Source organism: Calonectris borealis, chromosome 7, assembly GCF_964195595.1.
Source record: "Calonectris borealis chromosome 7, bCalBor7.hap1.2, whole genome shotgun sequence".
Lineage (NCBI taxonomy): Eukaryota > Metazoa > Chordata > Aves > Procellariiformes > Procellariidae > Calonectris > Calonectris borealis.
The window spans coordinates 44,627,553-44,646,287 of NC_134318.1; the positions used below are offsets into that span (position 1 = coordinate 44,627,553).

The 18,735-nt window shown below is 34.0% G+C and overlaps 1 protein-coding gene across 1 annotated transcript in view; it reads right to left on the minus strand.

Moving 5' to 3' along the window:
• CFAP46 (cilia and flagella associated protein 46) overlaps positions 1-18,735 on the minus strand; it is an 85,510-nt gene that overhangs the window by 23,279 nt on the left and 43,496 nt on the right. Inside the window, exons 27-42 of the mRNA XM_075155327.1 lie at positions 18,186-18,369; positions 17,589-17,748; positions 14,477-14,700; positions 12,409-12,480; positions 11,805-11,972; positions 11,280-11,428; positions 9,705-9,803; positions 9,360-9,444; positions 8,239-8,385; positions 6,686-6,886; positions 5,026-5,132; positions 4,024-4,206; positions 3,097-3,232; positions 2,043-2,231; positions 1,190-1,378; positions 336-467 (exon numbers count right to left, since the gene is read on the minus strand). Coding sequence (XP_075011428.1) covers positions 336-467; positions 1,190-1,378; positions 2,043-2,231; positions 3,097-3,232; positions 4,024-4,206; positions 5,026-5,132; positions 6,686-6,886; positions 8,239-8,385; positions 9,360-9,444; positions 9,705-9,803; positions 11,280-11,428; positions 11,805-11,972; positions 12,409-12,480; positions 14,477-14,700; positions 17,589-17,748; positions 18,186-18,369 — 2,425 coding nt within the window. The remainder of the gene's footprint in view (positions 1-335; positions 468-1,189; positions 1,379-2,042; positions 2,232-3,096; positions 3,233-4,023; positions 4,207-5,025; positions 5,133-6,685; positions 6,887-8,238; positions 8,386-9,359; positions 9,445-9,704; positions 9,804-11,279; positions 11,429-11,804; positions 11,973-12,408; positions 12,481-14,476; positions 14,701-17,588; positions 17,749-18,185; positions 18,370-18,735) is intronic.

Below are 18,735 nucleotides of genomic sequence, written 5' to 3' on the forward strand. Positions count from 1 at the left end.
CTGTGAAGCAGAGAGAAAGCTCTCTGTTCATCTTACCCTGGCTGCTACATGCTTGATCAGTGGGAAACCACTGAAGGAGAAATTACTTCTTTCTGGGAGCAACCAGGAAAGCTCAATCAGGAGCTCCCACAGCATGTATTGAGGGGCAGGACAGAGATACACAGCAGAGTAGTGATGGAAAGCTGGTTTTTTTGAGATTTTTTTCTTTTGTAAGATCAAATTTATGTTACAAACATTTCCATTATCAGTTCAAACAGAACTGATAAGGTAAGGTGACTATTATTCCATAAAAAGGAAGCACTCAAATTCTAATGCAAGCACATACATTAATATACCTTTAATTCCTGTATTTTCCTCCTATGCTTATCATATTGACATTTGTTAGTCGGTAAACTGTCTGTCACTTCCTGTTCACTGCATTCTGCTGAAGTCAGAAAAGTTTTTACAATGTCTGATTTAGCTTCTTCCTACTCATCACAGTATAAAAAAAGAATAATTAATCATTCCATTAAGTATGGCTGGCTTAATTTCTTTTGTGAAAGTCTAGGCGAAAATGGAACTCATCTTAAAAGAAATTATCTCACTATACAAATCTCTTGACGGTGAGGGATTTAGCAGCATTATCAGGCGTCAAAATTTCTTAATATGTTATGATGACAATATGACTAATAGAAACTAAAAAGCCCTCCCATACAACCTCTAAGATTTTGATCTTCTGATATTTGTCCTCAGTTAATTTCTTCTGAACACTTTAATTCATCACTGAATTTATAATGACTCAAGTAACTTTCCTTTTCTTACATGGTGTTCTTACTACAACACAAAGGGAACTTACGAATCTGAGCTTTTAATCTACAAGTCATTACTTCTCGTTTGCATGCATTCAGAGACCAATCTACCTAGCCCTTTAAGGCATTCAAGGAATTTTTTTCCTCTCTCTTTCGAAAATATTGTAATTAGCATATCTCAGGAAGGAATAAAAAAATTATCTACGTGAGGATGGCACGTAGGCAGAAGCATTTTTCTGAAATTACTTGGTCCAGTATCCGTTTTTATTATGGCTTGCATGCAATATGTAAAACCTAGCTCTAAAAAAAGAGTAGTATTATACAAGTGTATACAGAAAAAATACTGTGGCAGACAGACTTTACACATAGGAATGAATTTAAATGCAGAAAAGAATGCATACCATAACATTTGGCTTCCAGTAAATCTCTGAATGTACAGGATCTACGTTAATGGCAAGTAAATGAAGAGTTTTTCCAGTGAGGTATAGGCATTTGGATTTGATGTCAGGACAGCCTTTACAAAGATTCTGTAGGTTTGCTAACTGAGCCAGTGTAATATGACCCACAGTGCATTCCATACGCTTCCAATCCTGGTAAAATACACATTTATGTTTATTTGCTCACATACACCCACACATACAGAAACATACTTTTTTAAAAAATGTAACCCATATATATTTACATACAAACACATTTGTTACATGTGATTACACTTTCAACTACAAACGAGCTGTCTTTAACAGACATACAAATTCATTAACAATTGATAAGAAAAAAAGTACAGTGTAACATCCATAAGTAAACAACAATCAGTGCTGAGGAAAACATGGGATAAGGGGAGGGTACTGCGGAGAGCGATGGGGATACTGTGCTTTTCTGTAACAGCATTTCCCATTGTCATTGTCAGAGACAGAATAATGGGCAAGAATTACTGCTCTGTTCGGTGGGGCAGAGTGCAAAAAAAACCCCATCAATTATAAAGCCTCAAGTAAATTCCCTGCTACTTTTAGCGGGTTTTAAGTCTCCGCATTTGAGAACAAAATCTTTCAGAGAAAACAAAACATAACAAAAAAACCAATAAACCAGCCCCAAGACAAAACCCACACACTTGAACTTACTTTGCTGCACAACTACATGAATGGTCTGGGGACCCATTTCCTCAACAGTGGAAGATGTTCTGCTATGGAAAACATCCCTGGGAAACTTTGTTATACGTTTTATATGCAAATCATAGGACTAAATATTTTGTATTACCTGTTCTGTTGCATCATCTTCAATAGTTCCTCTGATTAATGCCTCCACAATTTTATGAGACGATGCTTCTCCCACTTTTTTAAGCTTTTTCTCAGTAATAACAAGATGAAAAATATCCAAAAGAATTTCTACAAGATTTATTTTCCTGTTAGCTAGTTGCCTCATTAATGGGATACTAATATTTGTAGTCTGAAATATAAAAGAAAAGAAAGTACTATTCTAATTTCAAATATTTTTGCAAATTTACCTGATAAGAAGTTAGAATGTTGTATTTCTTTTAACTAAAGAAGCAGACATTTTAACAATATCACCTCAATAGATCAGAGATACTGCTATGAAGATAGTTAAGTAATTTAAAAGATAAACTTCAATGTCAAATATATTACAAAGCAATCAAAGTAGCTGCATAGAAAAAGAGCAGCTGGGTTTTTGCTTTTTACCATTTATGTAGCTGTACAAATATCTAATTCCAAAGGAATTACAAATGTGTACATAAACCCAGAATTTTAATATTAATGGTTTTGGTAGCTGCACAAAAATACTTGCTCTTTAAAAAAGACAAAGCAGAAAAAAAAAGCTGGATGCTAGAGTGTAATAATGGTACACACTAGCAAAGTAGGCTGCAGGCTTTCATTACCCAAAATAGACTATTTTGAAGACAGGCTTTCTTTACTTACATAATGTTCTGTGTAAACTTTTTTTCTCCTGAGAAATGAACACTTCATTGTGGAGAATTTTAAATTTGTGAGGTATTTAGAGAATCAAAAATATCTCCAAGTTTAGACTTTTTCTTTTGTAGCTATTAGATAAATTTTAGAATTAAATAAAATTGACAAAAACCAAACAAGTCCTCTCATTTCTGGGTCTCTTCTTTCCTTTTTAAACTGTAAATTCTTTTGGCATGCAATGTTTCCTTCTATATTCAAACAATGCCTATCACTACAGGAAGATAATCTCATTTGGGGCTTCCAGGAATTATCCAAGAATGAGTGAATAGTACAACTAAATTAGATTTCTTTTCCATGAGTAGAAAAGAATACATATATCTTCATACCTCATTAACTGCAAATAAGCTACAAACATTATGAAATATTTCCTCTGTTTTGGATACTGCCCTCTGAGCTAAGTCATAAGCATCTAGATAGTGACTATGTTTTTCTTCTTCATTTCTTTCCTGCTTGGCAATCATCCTGAAAAAAAAAAAAAACATAAACCCAAAGGAACTAACGTAAGAAAGTGTTTATTTTTATGGTATCAACATTATTGAACATATATAATAAAAGAAATAGATTAATAGATTATATTAATAGATTAATTAATAGATAAAGTAGATTAATTTTGTACATGTGTTTTCTAAAAGTTCAAATAGGAAAAGTGAACGTTCACACGTTATTTTTTCAAGGTCTTATTCTTGGAACTATACTGTTGCAATGCAAGAAGATGCCAAGACTCAAAGAGAAGAAAGGCAGATAATATCCTAGAGTATGTAGTCACCAGGAACAAAATGGCAGAATAACCAGGTACAAAACATATCTCAAGGGGACATCTTGGAAACAGCTGGGAGTCAAGGCATACCATGTTTTGCACTTTTGCTATTACAGCAATTTCTAGAGAACCATGTAAACAGTAAGAATTGTAAAGGCCTACAAATACTTGAGTATCATTGGTGTGGCTGCCAAAATGCCTTTACAAATGGGAAGACAAAAAGCTGACTTAGAGACCTTGATACTTTGTTTTGACCTCAAAAACAGTACAGAAATCATTAGTACCATGTAAGATTAACTCTGCCTTCAATGAAAAGAATTTTGATTCTAAAGTATTTTTCGGAATACAGAACACATCAAGAATGCAAATAGATGTGTAACACCAAGATATAAAACCTGACAATATTATCTGCTCTTTTCCATCTTTAATTAGACTATAAAAATGTAAAAAATACACTTTAGTTAAATAAAATTTTTCATCAGAAGTATAAACTCACCTGTGAATATTTGCACATTCTAGCAGTATCTCAGCGCTGCAGTTTTTATGCCCATAATGAAAGAAGTCCTTCTCCATTTGAACTAAGTTATTGTAAGATTCCTGTAGCATATGTGGCAACTGACAAGACTCAGCATTAATAGTCATACAATCTTGGGCAAAATGTATCTGAATAAGTGTTTTCCTAGGAATGAAAATTAAGTGCAAGATAGCAGTCAGAAAGCACAGGCTGTGTTTGAAAACAGACATATTTCTCTTTGCTCTCCTTCAAATTATAAGAAATCTAGAAATAGCTTCCTCATTCTTTAAATCTGTGCTCTACAAATTATAGTAGGTCCTGAAAAAAATCAAAATATTATATTTTCAGATTAGAACTGAGGTGTCACTTGTTCCATGTATCTAATTATTCAAACTGCCTACGCCTAATCAGTCTTCTAAACATAGTTGAACTGAGACGACTATTAGTCTTCCCTTTCTAACCCAAAAGTTTCACATTTCTGGAAAGAGAAGGAAGTGTAAATCTTATATACTTCTCTCCTTTTACACATTTTAAGCTCTCTGTGCTTGGATTTCAATGTAACCAAAACCATTGTTTAGCTTCACCATAAAAAGGCTTCTTGGATCATGGTGAGGAGAGAAGTCGGTCAATACTGCAGACTACAATAGTGTTGTGGGAATATCCATGCTCAAACAGATACCTCTGCATAGGCAAATGTATCTTGCTCCTTTGGGTAACCTTCACCACAAACTACGCACAATAGGTTGTGGTATCTGAACTAGCTTACTAACTTAACAGGTAGCAGGGCTACATACAAGAATGAAGAAATTGGAAAGGAAATTTAAATTTAAAAAAAAGAATAAACATAAATTACTTAGAAGAAAAATATTTGAGAATCCACAGAATGCACAGTACTAAAATAAAGATGAATGGTAAAAATCACCATATATTTGCAATGTAGCTGCATAGTAGAGGCTGGGTATATTTTAATGAAAAGACAGTTACCTGGCTTCAAGAGATGCAATTATAAAACCCAACTCTGATTGTCTATTAGGTCTCTTCAGTAAAGTAGATCTGAGCACATTTACAGTGTGTTCCAGTATCTCACAAGCCTGCAGGTAACATCAGAAATTTCATAATTCTATTTTGAATGTCTGTGTATAATATTAAACGTTAAGTTAGAAAGCTTAAATTTTGTGCAGAACACATTAAGTATCTTTTCCTGATATTCCCCAAGGTGACTGATTCTTGACCACTGTATATAAGTCAAGAAAGTATGAGTTATGATCATATTTAGATACTTTGATATGATTAAGTGAATGGAGCACATACACACAAGGAGAGAAGATGGAGCCAGACTCATCTTAGAGGTACATAGCAAAAGAACAAGGGGCAACAGACCCCATTTGGAAAAAGGGGAATTCTAAACAATGTTCCAGTGTTTGGCCACCTTCATAGTCACTTCTTTTTTTTTTCTTTTTGGTAAAAAGGGCCCAGAAAGGTTGTGTAATCTCCATTCTTGGAGATATTTGAAAAGTCAGAGTAACTTGATTCAACAATAAGGTCAGATTTCACTTCAAAATTGCCTGGGGTTAGACCAGATGACCTCTAACCTAAATAGTAATTTGATTCTATATTTCACAGGCATCCTCTTAGGGACAGATTCCTGCATCTTTAATTACACTGACTAGCTACTTACACTGATATTAATCCACAAGTAAACTTCACATTATTATAGTTTTGCCACCTGGGGATGTAAAAGAAGTCCCCAATTAATAGTTTTGAATGAAAAAGCCCTTAGATGATACTCAAAACCTCATCTACAGATTTGTCATTATTAAAAATTTTTGCTGCTGCATTCATGTTGGTCAGACATGTGGAGGAAAAAAAAAAACCATCTCACACATTTCATTAACAGCTATACTGGTAAAACCTTAGTAAATACTCTCACTGGTAACCAGGTATTTTGTCCTTCAATGATTGTAAATGTGAGTTCAGCCCAAATCAAAATAATCCCCCTATACAAAACAGACTCGCACAGATTATCAATAAAGGACAGATCATCCCAGACACAACAAGATTATATTTATGTTGAAACTCATGCAACTTAAGGGTTGAACAGTAAATCAATATTTTAATGTTAAGGGTCAAATAGGAAAAGGTTTTTAATAAATATATTATTATACTTACAATAGTATCTTTCAGAATCTAGAAATAATATTTGTAAAACTATTTTAAATATTTGAAAAGGAAGTGCATACTAGGAAATAATATTGAAAGTTATAATCTTTATTAAATATGGAAAATAAACACATCAATGTTAACAGAATTGTCTGAGTACAAAAGCATTCTAACCAAGAGAATCAGTTCTCTGGGATTTAGTTACACATACTAGATTACAATTGCTCTTATTTTAATAGAAGGGTATACAGCTTATCATAAAAACATCCTAAACTTCAGTGGGTAAAATCTCATTCCTACTGGCCTGCATCTGTTTGGAATCTGTAATTAATGTTTGTTGAATGCACAACAGAGAAAACAACATTAACTGCATTTAACACCTATTTTTGCTTTTATTAAAAGGCAAAGGCTATAACATTTCTCTTCACTGAGAGGTACCACTGCTACAAAAAAACCAACCACCCAAACCAAAAAACTTCCTTACCATGCTCTGTTTTCCTTCCCCCTCTTCCTCTACAATTGCTTCTATTAGACTAAGAGTACTGTTGTACCAAAACTGTTCATTTCCTCCTAGAAGCTGTGCTTCCTCAAGGAGTGCTTTAGCTTGTCCGTGGTTTCTTTCCAGGTTAGCCAACACAGCAAGTAAGTACAAGCACCTTGACACATCACACAGGGCCCTCAATTCCTAGGAAGAAAGATATGTGACCTATATACAAAAGATCCACTACTGCGATTCATATTTACTTCCATTCATATTGTAGATTAAACTTATGAATTGGGACAGAAATAAGAAGCGAATGGTATTTCCTCAATTATCTGTAGAATTTCTTAGTTTCTCCTTATATTACTTCATTTTTTTTAAAAAACATAAAATGTCTACTTCATATCAGGAACTTCAAATTTTCAAATATACTTTATACTTCCTTATGTTCCCATATCTTCTACCCCACAAATCAAATAAGCTATTTTTCTGCTATTATTTAGTATATCTGCTGTTGTTCGTCAGTATCTGATGAAATGTGGTGATGAAAAATTTTTCAGTGAACTGGGATCTAAATACACTAGAGCTCCAGTAAATTTACAATGCTACTTTATGCTAGTTATAAACTATATACCAGTAGTATACAAGAGACAAACATAGTGTACAGTATAGATAGTATACTGGCATACAGACATACAGGATACTAGTAAGAAATTATATCATTAAAATTATTGTCCTTCCTAATGTCTTTTGAACTTTTCTCAATGTACAATACTAAATTCATGCTTTAATAAGAGACTTATATTATTAATGAATATATTATTTATATATTCATTATGTATTCAAAGTATTCATGATTCATGCTAAATATACATAGGCAGTTTTTACTCACATGAAAAGAATTATTATGTGGAATAACAGGATAACAATTACATTTTTTTAAAGTAAAGGATTTATTGCAATAATTATGTTTCAGTAACCAAGAAGAGAGCTATAATGGAGAATGGTAGATACATGAAGAATATCTGTAATGTAAACCCTTCATAATAATGAGACGATGTGGATTTGTTTGGTGGAACATACGGACACTGATTTCAGATCTCCCAGAATTCTAAGTCATAATTTCAGTGTTAGTGGCTGTTTATCAAAACACAGCTAGCAGTAAAACCGTAATGAAAATGATATAACTAGACTTTCAAATGATCAGAATGTTGAGAGAATGGAGGTAGATGAACGTCCCTAAACTATTTTAACAAACAAGGTTTGGATATACATACATCTTCCAAGGTCACTGCAAAGCAGACAGAGATGCTGACACTACTTCACAAGTTGAAATAATCTTCAGAAAATTCCTGTGAAGTTAGACTTAAGTGCCATATATTTAAATGTACGCCTTATATATGCTGAAACCCAAATGACACAGGTTTGGGGCACGGGTGGGGGGGAAGGTTTGGTTTTGCAATTTCATTATTATTATGAGGAATGACTGCATCAAAATGAACATTTTTCCTACATGTTTTATTAATTTTTCTTTTTCTATTTTATTTCTGATGTACCTGAGTTGCAGCATGGGCCTCTGAAAGCAGAAGTCTTGCTGGTTGATACAAGCCTAGCTGAATTAGTACTTCAGCTTTTTCTATCCACAAGTAAGGGAAAGAAAGTGCACTCAGTCCTTTTCCTGTTACCGCATTTAACTCAAAAAACTGAAAAAAAAACAAAATATTACACCCTCATAAATTTCAAAACTAAACTAGATGGAATTCAAATTGTTATTAACTATCATATTCAATTCTTGATATATCCCACAGTCCAGCTCTATTTTCTAACTTTGAAATTCAACAAGGAAAAACAGGTTTACTGTGAGATTTGGATTTTATAAACCTCAAAAGGCATTCAACTAATAAGTATATACTATTAAAACTGATTTTAGAACAGATTAACTACTTCAGATCTGCTACTGCTGCGAAGAAGTTGATTCTTGGTAATAACTAAAACAAAGAGAAAAACTATTTGCAAGAGCTAAAAAAGGTGACTCGAGAGGGATTAGTAACTAGAAAAAAAGATATTTTACATGCACAAGAATGGAAAAATATACAAAGAGAGCAAAATGATATGATAAAAACAAGGACAGAATTGCCATAATGAAGAGGAAAGTGGAGGTAAGCTTTAAGAATATCAGTAAGGCAATTATCTTCCTAAAAACGAGACAGAAAAGACAGAACGGAAATATTTGCATGCCTTTAAAACAATGTATAAGAGGGAGCAAAACAGTACACAGTGATGTAATGGAGAGAGGAAGAAGAGAAAACTGAGACCAAGAGCAAATACAATCTCTTTTTTGCTTCTCAGTCTTTTCCACTGATTTGCATTAGTCCCAAATTCCATTTGTAGAAAAGTAGTTTTACTTTGTATGAATGCAGATTCTTGTTCCACAATACAAATAACATGCCAGGCAAACCCAGGTCACATTCAGCTGATGCCTGCCAGCAGAATTTAAGTAGTACACACTTTTAATGATTTTTTGTGTTCATGTATTTCTCAAGTATAAAATTATTTAAAAACAATCTAGCAAGTATATTAAAATAGAAAGTGAAGAGTAATTTATTAAAGAAACTGGAGTAAAAATAAAAACCTTTTCACTTGAACTAAGGATATTCTCATCCATACTACCATTCACCTGAGCATTTTCAAAAAATGTTTTCCTTTCTTCTGTCTTAGTATGTACTTTTTTTTCTTTTTTCAGTGCAATCTCTTGCCTACACCTAAATCACAAGAAAGAAAAAGTAAATTCAAGTACATTTTAAAAGTATTTCATAATGAAGTATTAGTGTGTTAGGCATCGCCACCATACACTCATTCTGTGGATAGATAGAAAACAATCCTGCACAGAATTTTAGGGCACAGCTAATATACCAAATTTTTGTTAACAGATCATGTTTTTTAATAATTTTTTTCCCCCAACAATTATCAACTGTAAGGAAAAACCCCAACTACATACAGCCTCTGTAGTGAAAATACATACATTACTTGTTCAAATTCACTAATGTATGCTTCTCCAACAGCTTTCTCATGATACAAAGATGCCTGACTCAGTTTTAGGTCTGAACATATCAGGGCAATTCTAAGAATAAAAAGAAGAAATGTTTAAGAAACAATCAGAATCTTTCATGTGTTGCTTCATATAAATGCATTATATATAAAGAGCATACATTCCACATTTGTCATTCCTACCTTCTTATGTCTTGATTAATATTGGCAATAACAAAAATTTTGAATAAAAAAAGGGAGAAATGCGGTAGTTGAAATTACGCATTGATAGAGGTCATAGAATAATAGAATGGTTTGGGTTGGAAGGCACATTTTGAAGATCATCTAGTCCCACCCCCCTGCCACGGGCAGGGGTATCTTTCACTAGATTCAGGTTGCTCAAAGCCCCGTCCAACTGACCTTGAACACTTCCAATGATGGGGCATCCACCAGTCTCCCCAGTCTGTTCATCAAATCCATATCCCTCCAATTTAGCAGTGGCAAAAATGATGTGGTAAAAGTGCGAAAATATTTATAATATGGTCTCCCTACAGCATGCAAAACAACCCATACATGTGTATGTGCTAACCTACTTTTCTGTATCGAGTAGAGAGTAATATATTCATGTACACCTCTCTGATCATGTATAAAAATCAGGTCATAGATATAAATAAAATATCATGAAATAAAAACAAATCTTGAGTCAACGAAAAAATGTGTCTGGCAAAGCTTGGCTGCAAATTAATTTCCTATTAGTAAATCACTTTTAGTCTTGTAAGACAGTAACTCAGTAATCAATTGGCAATCCAGATAAACACACCTACATTTGTATAGATGAATATTTATCTATTCTCTTATATAGGATCAGTTCCAGGCATTTTAAAAATACATTACGTGGCATTTCACAAACTATTGGGAATTAAGCAAACAATTATTGCTTATGACCGTTAATTACTAAGAAAAATTATGCAATACATTTCAAAAAAGCATGATAAAATGTTTTAATTGAAATAGCAATAATTTGCCATCGCATGCATATTTAATATTTTTGAATCAAAACTTTTAGGGCTAATCATCCATAAAAATAACAGAATTTTGGTCACAAAAGCAAGTCTCTATAAAAGAGAATGCGCTTATTGGGGATATTTATTTGGGTTCTTAAGCTAAAGACAATATATTTTTGATGCAAGTTGGGAGTCTGCCTTTTGAATACTTTAAAGATAATACCTTTATTGAAAATTTTTTGAACTTTGCTTTTTTCAGTTAGGTGACAATAAGGCATTACAAAAATTATTCACTTGAAAGTGGCTTGAGTTCATAATCTTGTACACCTTTCCTCGGGGAGATCATGTTTAGTAACAGATAATTGCTTTATCCTTCAATTCCGCCAGCAAGCCAATTTATCAAAACTTTATTAAAATGTATAAAAAAAGGAATGAAAAGAAATAAAAAACATTACAAATATAAAACAATAAGTCACAAAAAGCCTTGTTACTATTTAGTGAAATATTAATCAATGGTCCACTCCATTCAGTTTCTCTTTTATTTAAAATAAATAAAGGATACAAACCGAAGGTGATAGAGATCAGAGAGACTTCTGCATTCCACAACTTCATTAGCAATAACTTCAGCTAGCTGAAAGATGGGAAGAATCAAGTGGGGGCAAAAAATTTTCTGTAGTTCTTTAGATAAAAGGTCCATAAAATACAAAGTGCAAGTCTGAAAAGAAATTTTTTTTAATTCAAGTGGTATAAACATCATTTCGTAGAGAATAAATTTTAAATTAATGATTACATCTTCAGTTCCAAACTTTACTTAAAAAAAAAAAATTCAACAAACTTTCAAGCTGAAAAAGCAGCTAGGTACACAGAAAGCCAGTAAATTTATTCTGTAAGTTAAGTTCATTTCAAAATGCAGAGGATAGACTAACACTTTTTGAAGTATTAATGAATACTATGACAAGGAAGTATTTCTGACAGCTGTCTGAACATACTCTTCATCGCACGGACAGAAAAACTAGAAGGCAACATAATTCTCTGCTACTCATTTCTTTCCTAAGTAATAAATTATCTAGAATTTAGAGGAGTATACTTACAGGTTTTGGGAAATTATCCCAGTTAATACCATAACTATTTGTTTGCTGTTTAAAAGTATCTCTGATTTCATTGGGACAGTCATAATAAGCCCATTCTTCCACATTTGCTGGTAAGATATCAACCGATCCTTTCCCTTTAGGCTTCTGTTTCACAACAGAAACTTCAACCTATAATAAAAAATAAGGACATTTATGAGGCTAATTAACATTCTTGTTGGTATTAAATATTCAGCTAACGTTAAAAAAAAAAGTATCTGCTTAATATCCTTTGAAGTTTTGTCTTTTTTTTTGACCTCTAGACTGTGGGTTTTACTAAACAGCAGTATTTTGACCAATGCATCAAACAAAAGAAAAGAAAAAGTATCTGTAAATTTATGACCTGTCAAGTCCATGCGATCAAGAGTGAAAGTATGATATACAGATTCACAGAGAAATTCTTCACAGGTTATGAGAGTTTTTACAGGAAAGCATCTGAACTATTTAACAAATGAGCCCAGGACAACATCTCTTAGAAAAAGATGATTGTTTCAATTCCATAGGAAAGAAGTTCTTGTTTCTCTTTCTTTTTGTACTTCTCTTTTTTAGAAGCAATTATTGACTGTACCTTCTGAGAAGCTGTAAGTTGTGAAGACTTTGGTAATACTTTTATAATAGGTCCTGATGCTGACAACGATACCTAGATAATAAGATAATTACAGTTAATTATTTTCAATTTTCAATAATGTCAATTTCTAGTAATAATGATTATTCACTGTGAGTCACTATCTAAAGCTATTAACAATTGTCACATACCATGTTATGTTTGTGTAAGAGCTTTCTTCAGAAAACTGAAATTTCAAAGACTCCTAGATGCTCGCATTATTTGTACAAGCATTTAGGATGATCATGGCAATGCACTTTAGCAGCTGAACTGACATCATCCCTGTGATAAATACTACTCCTACTTTTTTAACCTGTATGATCGCAAATTCAATTCTTTTTTTTAAACTGCTAGTCTAGATTGCTTAATCTTCTGCAAGGGACAAATTTCATATCAAAGTAATCTGGAAGACTGCAAAGAGCCACTCTGTCCTCCTTCTGGATTATGCTACTAATGAATGTTATATAAAAGAAATTTCTAAATATTTAAGCATATGAAAGCATCCATTGAAAATTTCTCTGCGTATGCAATAGCACAGCTTCCAATCTTACCTAAAATTAAAAAAAACACATTAATTTGAGAAGATTAATATATTTTGCTGGAGGGATCAAGAGTAAAACACAAAATATGAACAAAAAATAATGCTGGATGCTGCACAACTTGTGAAAATTTCAAATTAAAGGTAACACGTGTCTTTAAAAAAGTCAGGGGCAGTTGATTTGGCTTGGATTATTCAGGTTTTCAGAGAACATTTTAATATAATCTACTGAGTTATTTATGAAATCCTAACACTTGAGAACCTGCTTTAGAAATGGACATCTGCAGTCAAGTCTGCTTTACTTTGTACTCCAAAACAAGGTTAAGCTGTCCTATAGTACTTTCATTCCTTTAATGTCACATGTTATTCTTTTTCTCAGAGTACTGTTCAGCTGTAAATATGAGTTCTTAGAATTACTGTCATTGTCCTACAGCTGGCACTGACAGCTGCATTAACTCTTAATTTTTTTATTTTTAATAGTTTATTCAAACAGTAATACTCCTTTCAGATATTTTTCCTCTAGTAAGACACTCAGACAGTCAAGTTCAGGATATTAAAATTTATGCTTATATAAAATCTGAAAATATCAATATTCAATTTTTATTTTTCAAATTCCTGTCTTCCATCAAATCTTGGAGTCTAAACTGATTTCACAATGAAAACTTGATCAAAATTACCACAAGGAGTAACAAATTGCAGGCTTTTACAGCTGATTGGAATAAAATTATGCACAAGCTATAGCTTACCTAGTTGATCTAGTTGATATATCCCACCTATATCCATAAGATTGTTTCTATAATGATTTGTGGCATTACCAATATCAAGTATAGGTTTAGTCTCTTCAAAGATTTACTCATATTTAATGTATAATTGTTTTCCTATGATTTTCGCTATGATTCTCAATAGCCATTTAAATTAGGCATTCATATCAATGAGAAATGAAATAGATTTGTTTGATTTGAAATGCTGTGACAATAAAAAAGTGATTAGAGAATAATAATCTGTGAACACTGCCTGTCTATACTTTTTTCTCAAAACTTAACAAACGCATGAACATCTGAATTTAATTTAACTAATTGCTGTCACGCAATTCCTTTCAGCCCCTTTGATTCAACCTAAGTGAAGGTCCATCTGTAATCACCATTCCTCAGAACTGTCAGCAATGTCTTCAGCATGTATTCTGCCACTACTAAGATTCTTTAACAAATTAAAAATACAAAATTTTAGAACCTTTTGCACAAAATGTATGAACTCCAGAGAAACAGTGGGCCACTGCTTTTATCCTTAATGTCTCTTCTCTGTTTTCCTGAGAGAAACAATTTTCTTGTTTAATCCTTAAACCTGAGAAAATATACTAACTATGCCATAGAACTGGAAATTCTAAAGACGTAGTTAAAACATCAAACGAATAGCTGGCACCATAATTACAGAAGATAACTTGAAATATACTGGCCACATTGTAATATAATATAATATGATCTCATACAAACTCACCTGCCAGATACGGATGATACAAGCGTATGCCATCAAACAGTGCTGCTGATGAAAAGGAGAACTATGACCAGAAATTAAAGCCATTAATGTCTGTGCTCTAAACAAAGCTTCCAATTGTTTAATATTACTCAAATCTTCCAAATTAATTTGGGGCATGCTATCATTTGCTCCAATGTCTATCTTCAAATCTTCTGTAGGTGAAAATTTTGGTATAGTATTTTTTTCTGTTAAAAAAAGAAAACATGCTCGCAGTGACAGTATTTAAAAAATGTATTCAAAAGTTAAAATTTCTGAATTGAAAATGAAAACATTTATGGAAAAAACCCAGAAAAATGAAAATCCATCTACTGAAGATGTTCGTCTTATGGTGATGCAATGCTACTTGTAACATATTTTCAATGAATAATGTAACAGTTATGTATATTAAATGATGTAAGTTTGACACAGAAATGAAATCCACAGCAAGCACACTTTAACTATGTCTTTTTGAAAATAAATCTGTGGGAAGGACAGTCTAACTTATTTATTTCAGCCATTTAAGTAGTGTTGCAATCAAATAAAAAATCCTCTTGAGTCTGACATAGTGGTTTCTACGGTGAAACTAAAGACCATGTCCTAACTATCAGTAGCCTAGCTGGCAAGAAGTGTATTTGGCCAGCACTCATTTCCAAAACAGGAATGGGCAATAATCCAATTACAGATGGGTCAATGTCAACTAAGTCCAGAACTTAGCTCAAGCTCATCCCTGTCTCTGTAATGAGGTCTCTTAGTGGCTCTTGATGGCAACTACAGAAGATACTCTGCTACTCAATCCTCTCTTTTGTGTGCTGTGCAAGTCTAGTAATTTTTCAGTAAACACTGGTGTTTTACAGAAATTCCAACTCTGCTTGAAATTCAGCTCAAAACCAAGTCATTCAGCAGAGTTTCATCTTAAAGTGAAGTACTAGAAAGACACAGTTCTCTTTCAACATCAAATTGATGCTCTACAACATAAAGCAGAGTGCAGTAACATAACACCTATCCGAGTGAATTCTGAGCATGACCAATACAGTATAAAGTCAAGGAAAGGGACTGTTCAGGAAATTAATTTTATTCTTTCATAATAATACAGACGGCAAGATACAGGCAGGATAGGTGGTCTGCGAGACGGGTAGGAAATTGGCTAACAAGCTGCACTCAGATGGTGGTGATCAATGGTTTTTAGCCAGGCTGCCAACCTGTCACAAGTGGGGTACTCCAGGGATCAGTACCCACGCTGTTCAACATCTTCATAAATGATCTGAACGATGGGATTGAAAGCACCCTCACCAAGTTTGCTGATGACACCAAACTTGGTGGTGAGGTGGACATGTCAGAGGGGAGAGCCTTCTTACAGAGAGACCAGGACAGGCTGGAAAAGTGGGCTGGAAAGAACTGTATGAAGTTTAACAAAGACAAGCGCAAGGTCCTGCACCTAGGATAACATAACCAAAGAGCCCAGTACAGACTATGATCTGTGTAGTTGGGGAGCAGCCTTGCTGAAAGGGACCTGGGTCCTGGTGGACAACAAGCTGAACATAAGTCAGCAGTGTGCTGCTACAGCAATGAAGACAAGTCAGATCATGGGCTGCATCTGCAGGGCATTACTAGCAGAGATAGAGATGTGACCATCCCACCCACTGTACTCACTGCTCGTAAGGCTGCAGCTGGAGTACTGTGTCCAGTTCTGTCCCCACAAATGAAAAAAGACATGGGCAGACCCAAGAGGGTTCAAAGGAGGGCCACAAAGATGATCAAAGGGCTGGAGAACCTGCCCTATGAAGAAAGTCTTAAGAAGTTAAGGTCTTTTCACCCTGGAAAAGAGAAGGCTCGGGGGACCTCATCACAGTTTTCCAGTACTTAAAGGGCAGCTACAAAGAGGACAGAGGCTCTCTCTTCACAAGAAGCCACACAGAGGGGACAAGGGGCAATGGGTACAAGTTGCACCAGGAGAGGTTTCATCTTGATATAAGAAAGAAATTTTTTATAGTGAGAACAATCTATTAGTGGAACAACCTCCCCAGGAACGTGGTGGAGTCCCCATCACCAGAAGTTTTCAAGACACAGCTGGACAGGGTACTAGATAATCTCATCTAGGCTCCCTTTTCCACAAAATGTTGGACCAGATGATCTTTTGAGGTTCCTTCCAACCTGGGCGGGTTTATATCTGAATCTCATTTTTCTTACTCTGTTATTTCAGTTTCCCTTAAAAGTTTTGTAAAAAATTTCTTGAAACATAGGCGGTGTAAGAAGTCCAGTAATCATAAACAACGATGTGAAACTGGGTGGGAAGATCATTAAAGAACAAGCACAAACTTTAAATTGCCATAGCGCTGAAAAAAAACCAATAAAAACACTAACAGAAAAGTATGAACAGAATATTGCTACTGTGACTTTAATCAAATGTGTGATACTAGAGACACTGAACATTTATCTTTTTCAATGCAAACACCAGAAGTACTTGTCTGATCTATCTCATTTATCCAAACAAAAATAAGAGCAGAGCAGATGTTGATTAATGCTACACAGTATAGTATTGTTCCAGAAATTAGATACTTTTTTCCCCAATTAAATAATGGCGTATCCTATCAAAATAGGTCACTGGGTCCATACCACTGCAAGTGGACACAAAATAAAAGGACCAAAGAATTTTTACACAGTTACATAAGTACTTGAAAGCGTACATCCCTTTGAAAGTCATTTTGAAAAATCAATCCTAAAATACTAGATAAAGCCAAATAGGTACCCAAATCTTGGCACAGAACCATTTCCTACAGTTATGTCTGGCCCTCCATGAAGATGCGTTTGAAACAAACTGCCTAGCACTGCCTCCTGGTAGCATCTCATAACTCAGGAACCCCTATGTCAGATAGGAGCTGTATCTTACTATACCAAAAGACTGGGGGTAGGTCTCCATGGCACGACACAGAATTCACAGATATATTTCAGCTAGCGTTGAACAAATGACAGTGAATGTTGGAGAAAGTACAGCCAAGCTGGTGCCATTCTTTGTGGTAACTAAGTTGTAAATTAAAAATGTCCCTTGCATTTGCTGCCGAGAAATTCCTCTGAAGGATATACATGTTTTACATACCTTCTTCTTGTGAGGAACGCATAGAAAATTTCATACGTAGCAAGAGATCTACCACCCAGTCCAGAGGTTTAATAACATCATTGAGGGGAAACTGGTTACAATATAACCATTCAGCAAATTCCATCAGATAATCAACTTTCTGCCATTCATTTTCTTGTTTCTATAACAGTAATAAAGGAAGAGTTCATATATATTTGGTGATGTAAACCATCGAAATGATATTCAGAAGTTCAATATAGTCTTAACAGCAGCAAAAAATAGTAATTTGACAGTGAGCAGTTTTATTGGCATCACATAATCAGAGTTATGCTAAACGGAATGTAACAGAAAACTCTAACAGTTAATTCTTTGCTTTATCAAAACTTCTTGCAATTGGCTACTCTTAGACATTTTTCTTTGACAGGATCAACTGAACTTTTACTGGATACCAAGATTCAACCATACACAGTTTTGCAATTTCAAAGTTATAAAAAGTAAGGTCAAGTATATGGCCTTCCTACCAGCTCAATTATATACTTCACAGAACTTGTAATCCCATGAATCACTTGAGAAACATCATTCTATCAGCATTTGAACGTATCGCAAAAACTGACAAACCTGTAAAGCAATGATTGCATTTTGAAAACAGCTTAACTGTCCAACAATACTTCTGGAGACTGTTACCAAATGACGCCATGTATGTGACAAATAATGTTCGCTTTCATCTCTGAATTTCTGAATGTCCATCATAAAATTGCATCCCAATCCTGCCTTCACTGTAGCCATATGTTTAAAAATTGGGCTACAAAAAGACAAAAAAAATTGCAAATTACTTGCATCTGTACTTGTAAAGTAACTTTGTGAGTAGGATAGACAGACTAGTTCATATCAGTATAGTACAGAGATGTAAAGTTCATAAACTGACATCAAAGCACATAAATCTTTGAACTCAGATAAGACTACGTAACCAGTAGCCTAGATAATTTAGTTTCCATTTAACATAAATGGGTTTACGGCTAGGAAAATTAAAGTTTCTGCTATATAGCCACATCTCATGTGCCTATTTTCTTGGAAAAGTAAGATACTACTTACATACAAGTTTTAAAAAAAATGAAATTTACAAATATTATGAACGGATTGATAAGAAGCGCTGCCAGCGTTTGTCTTT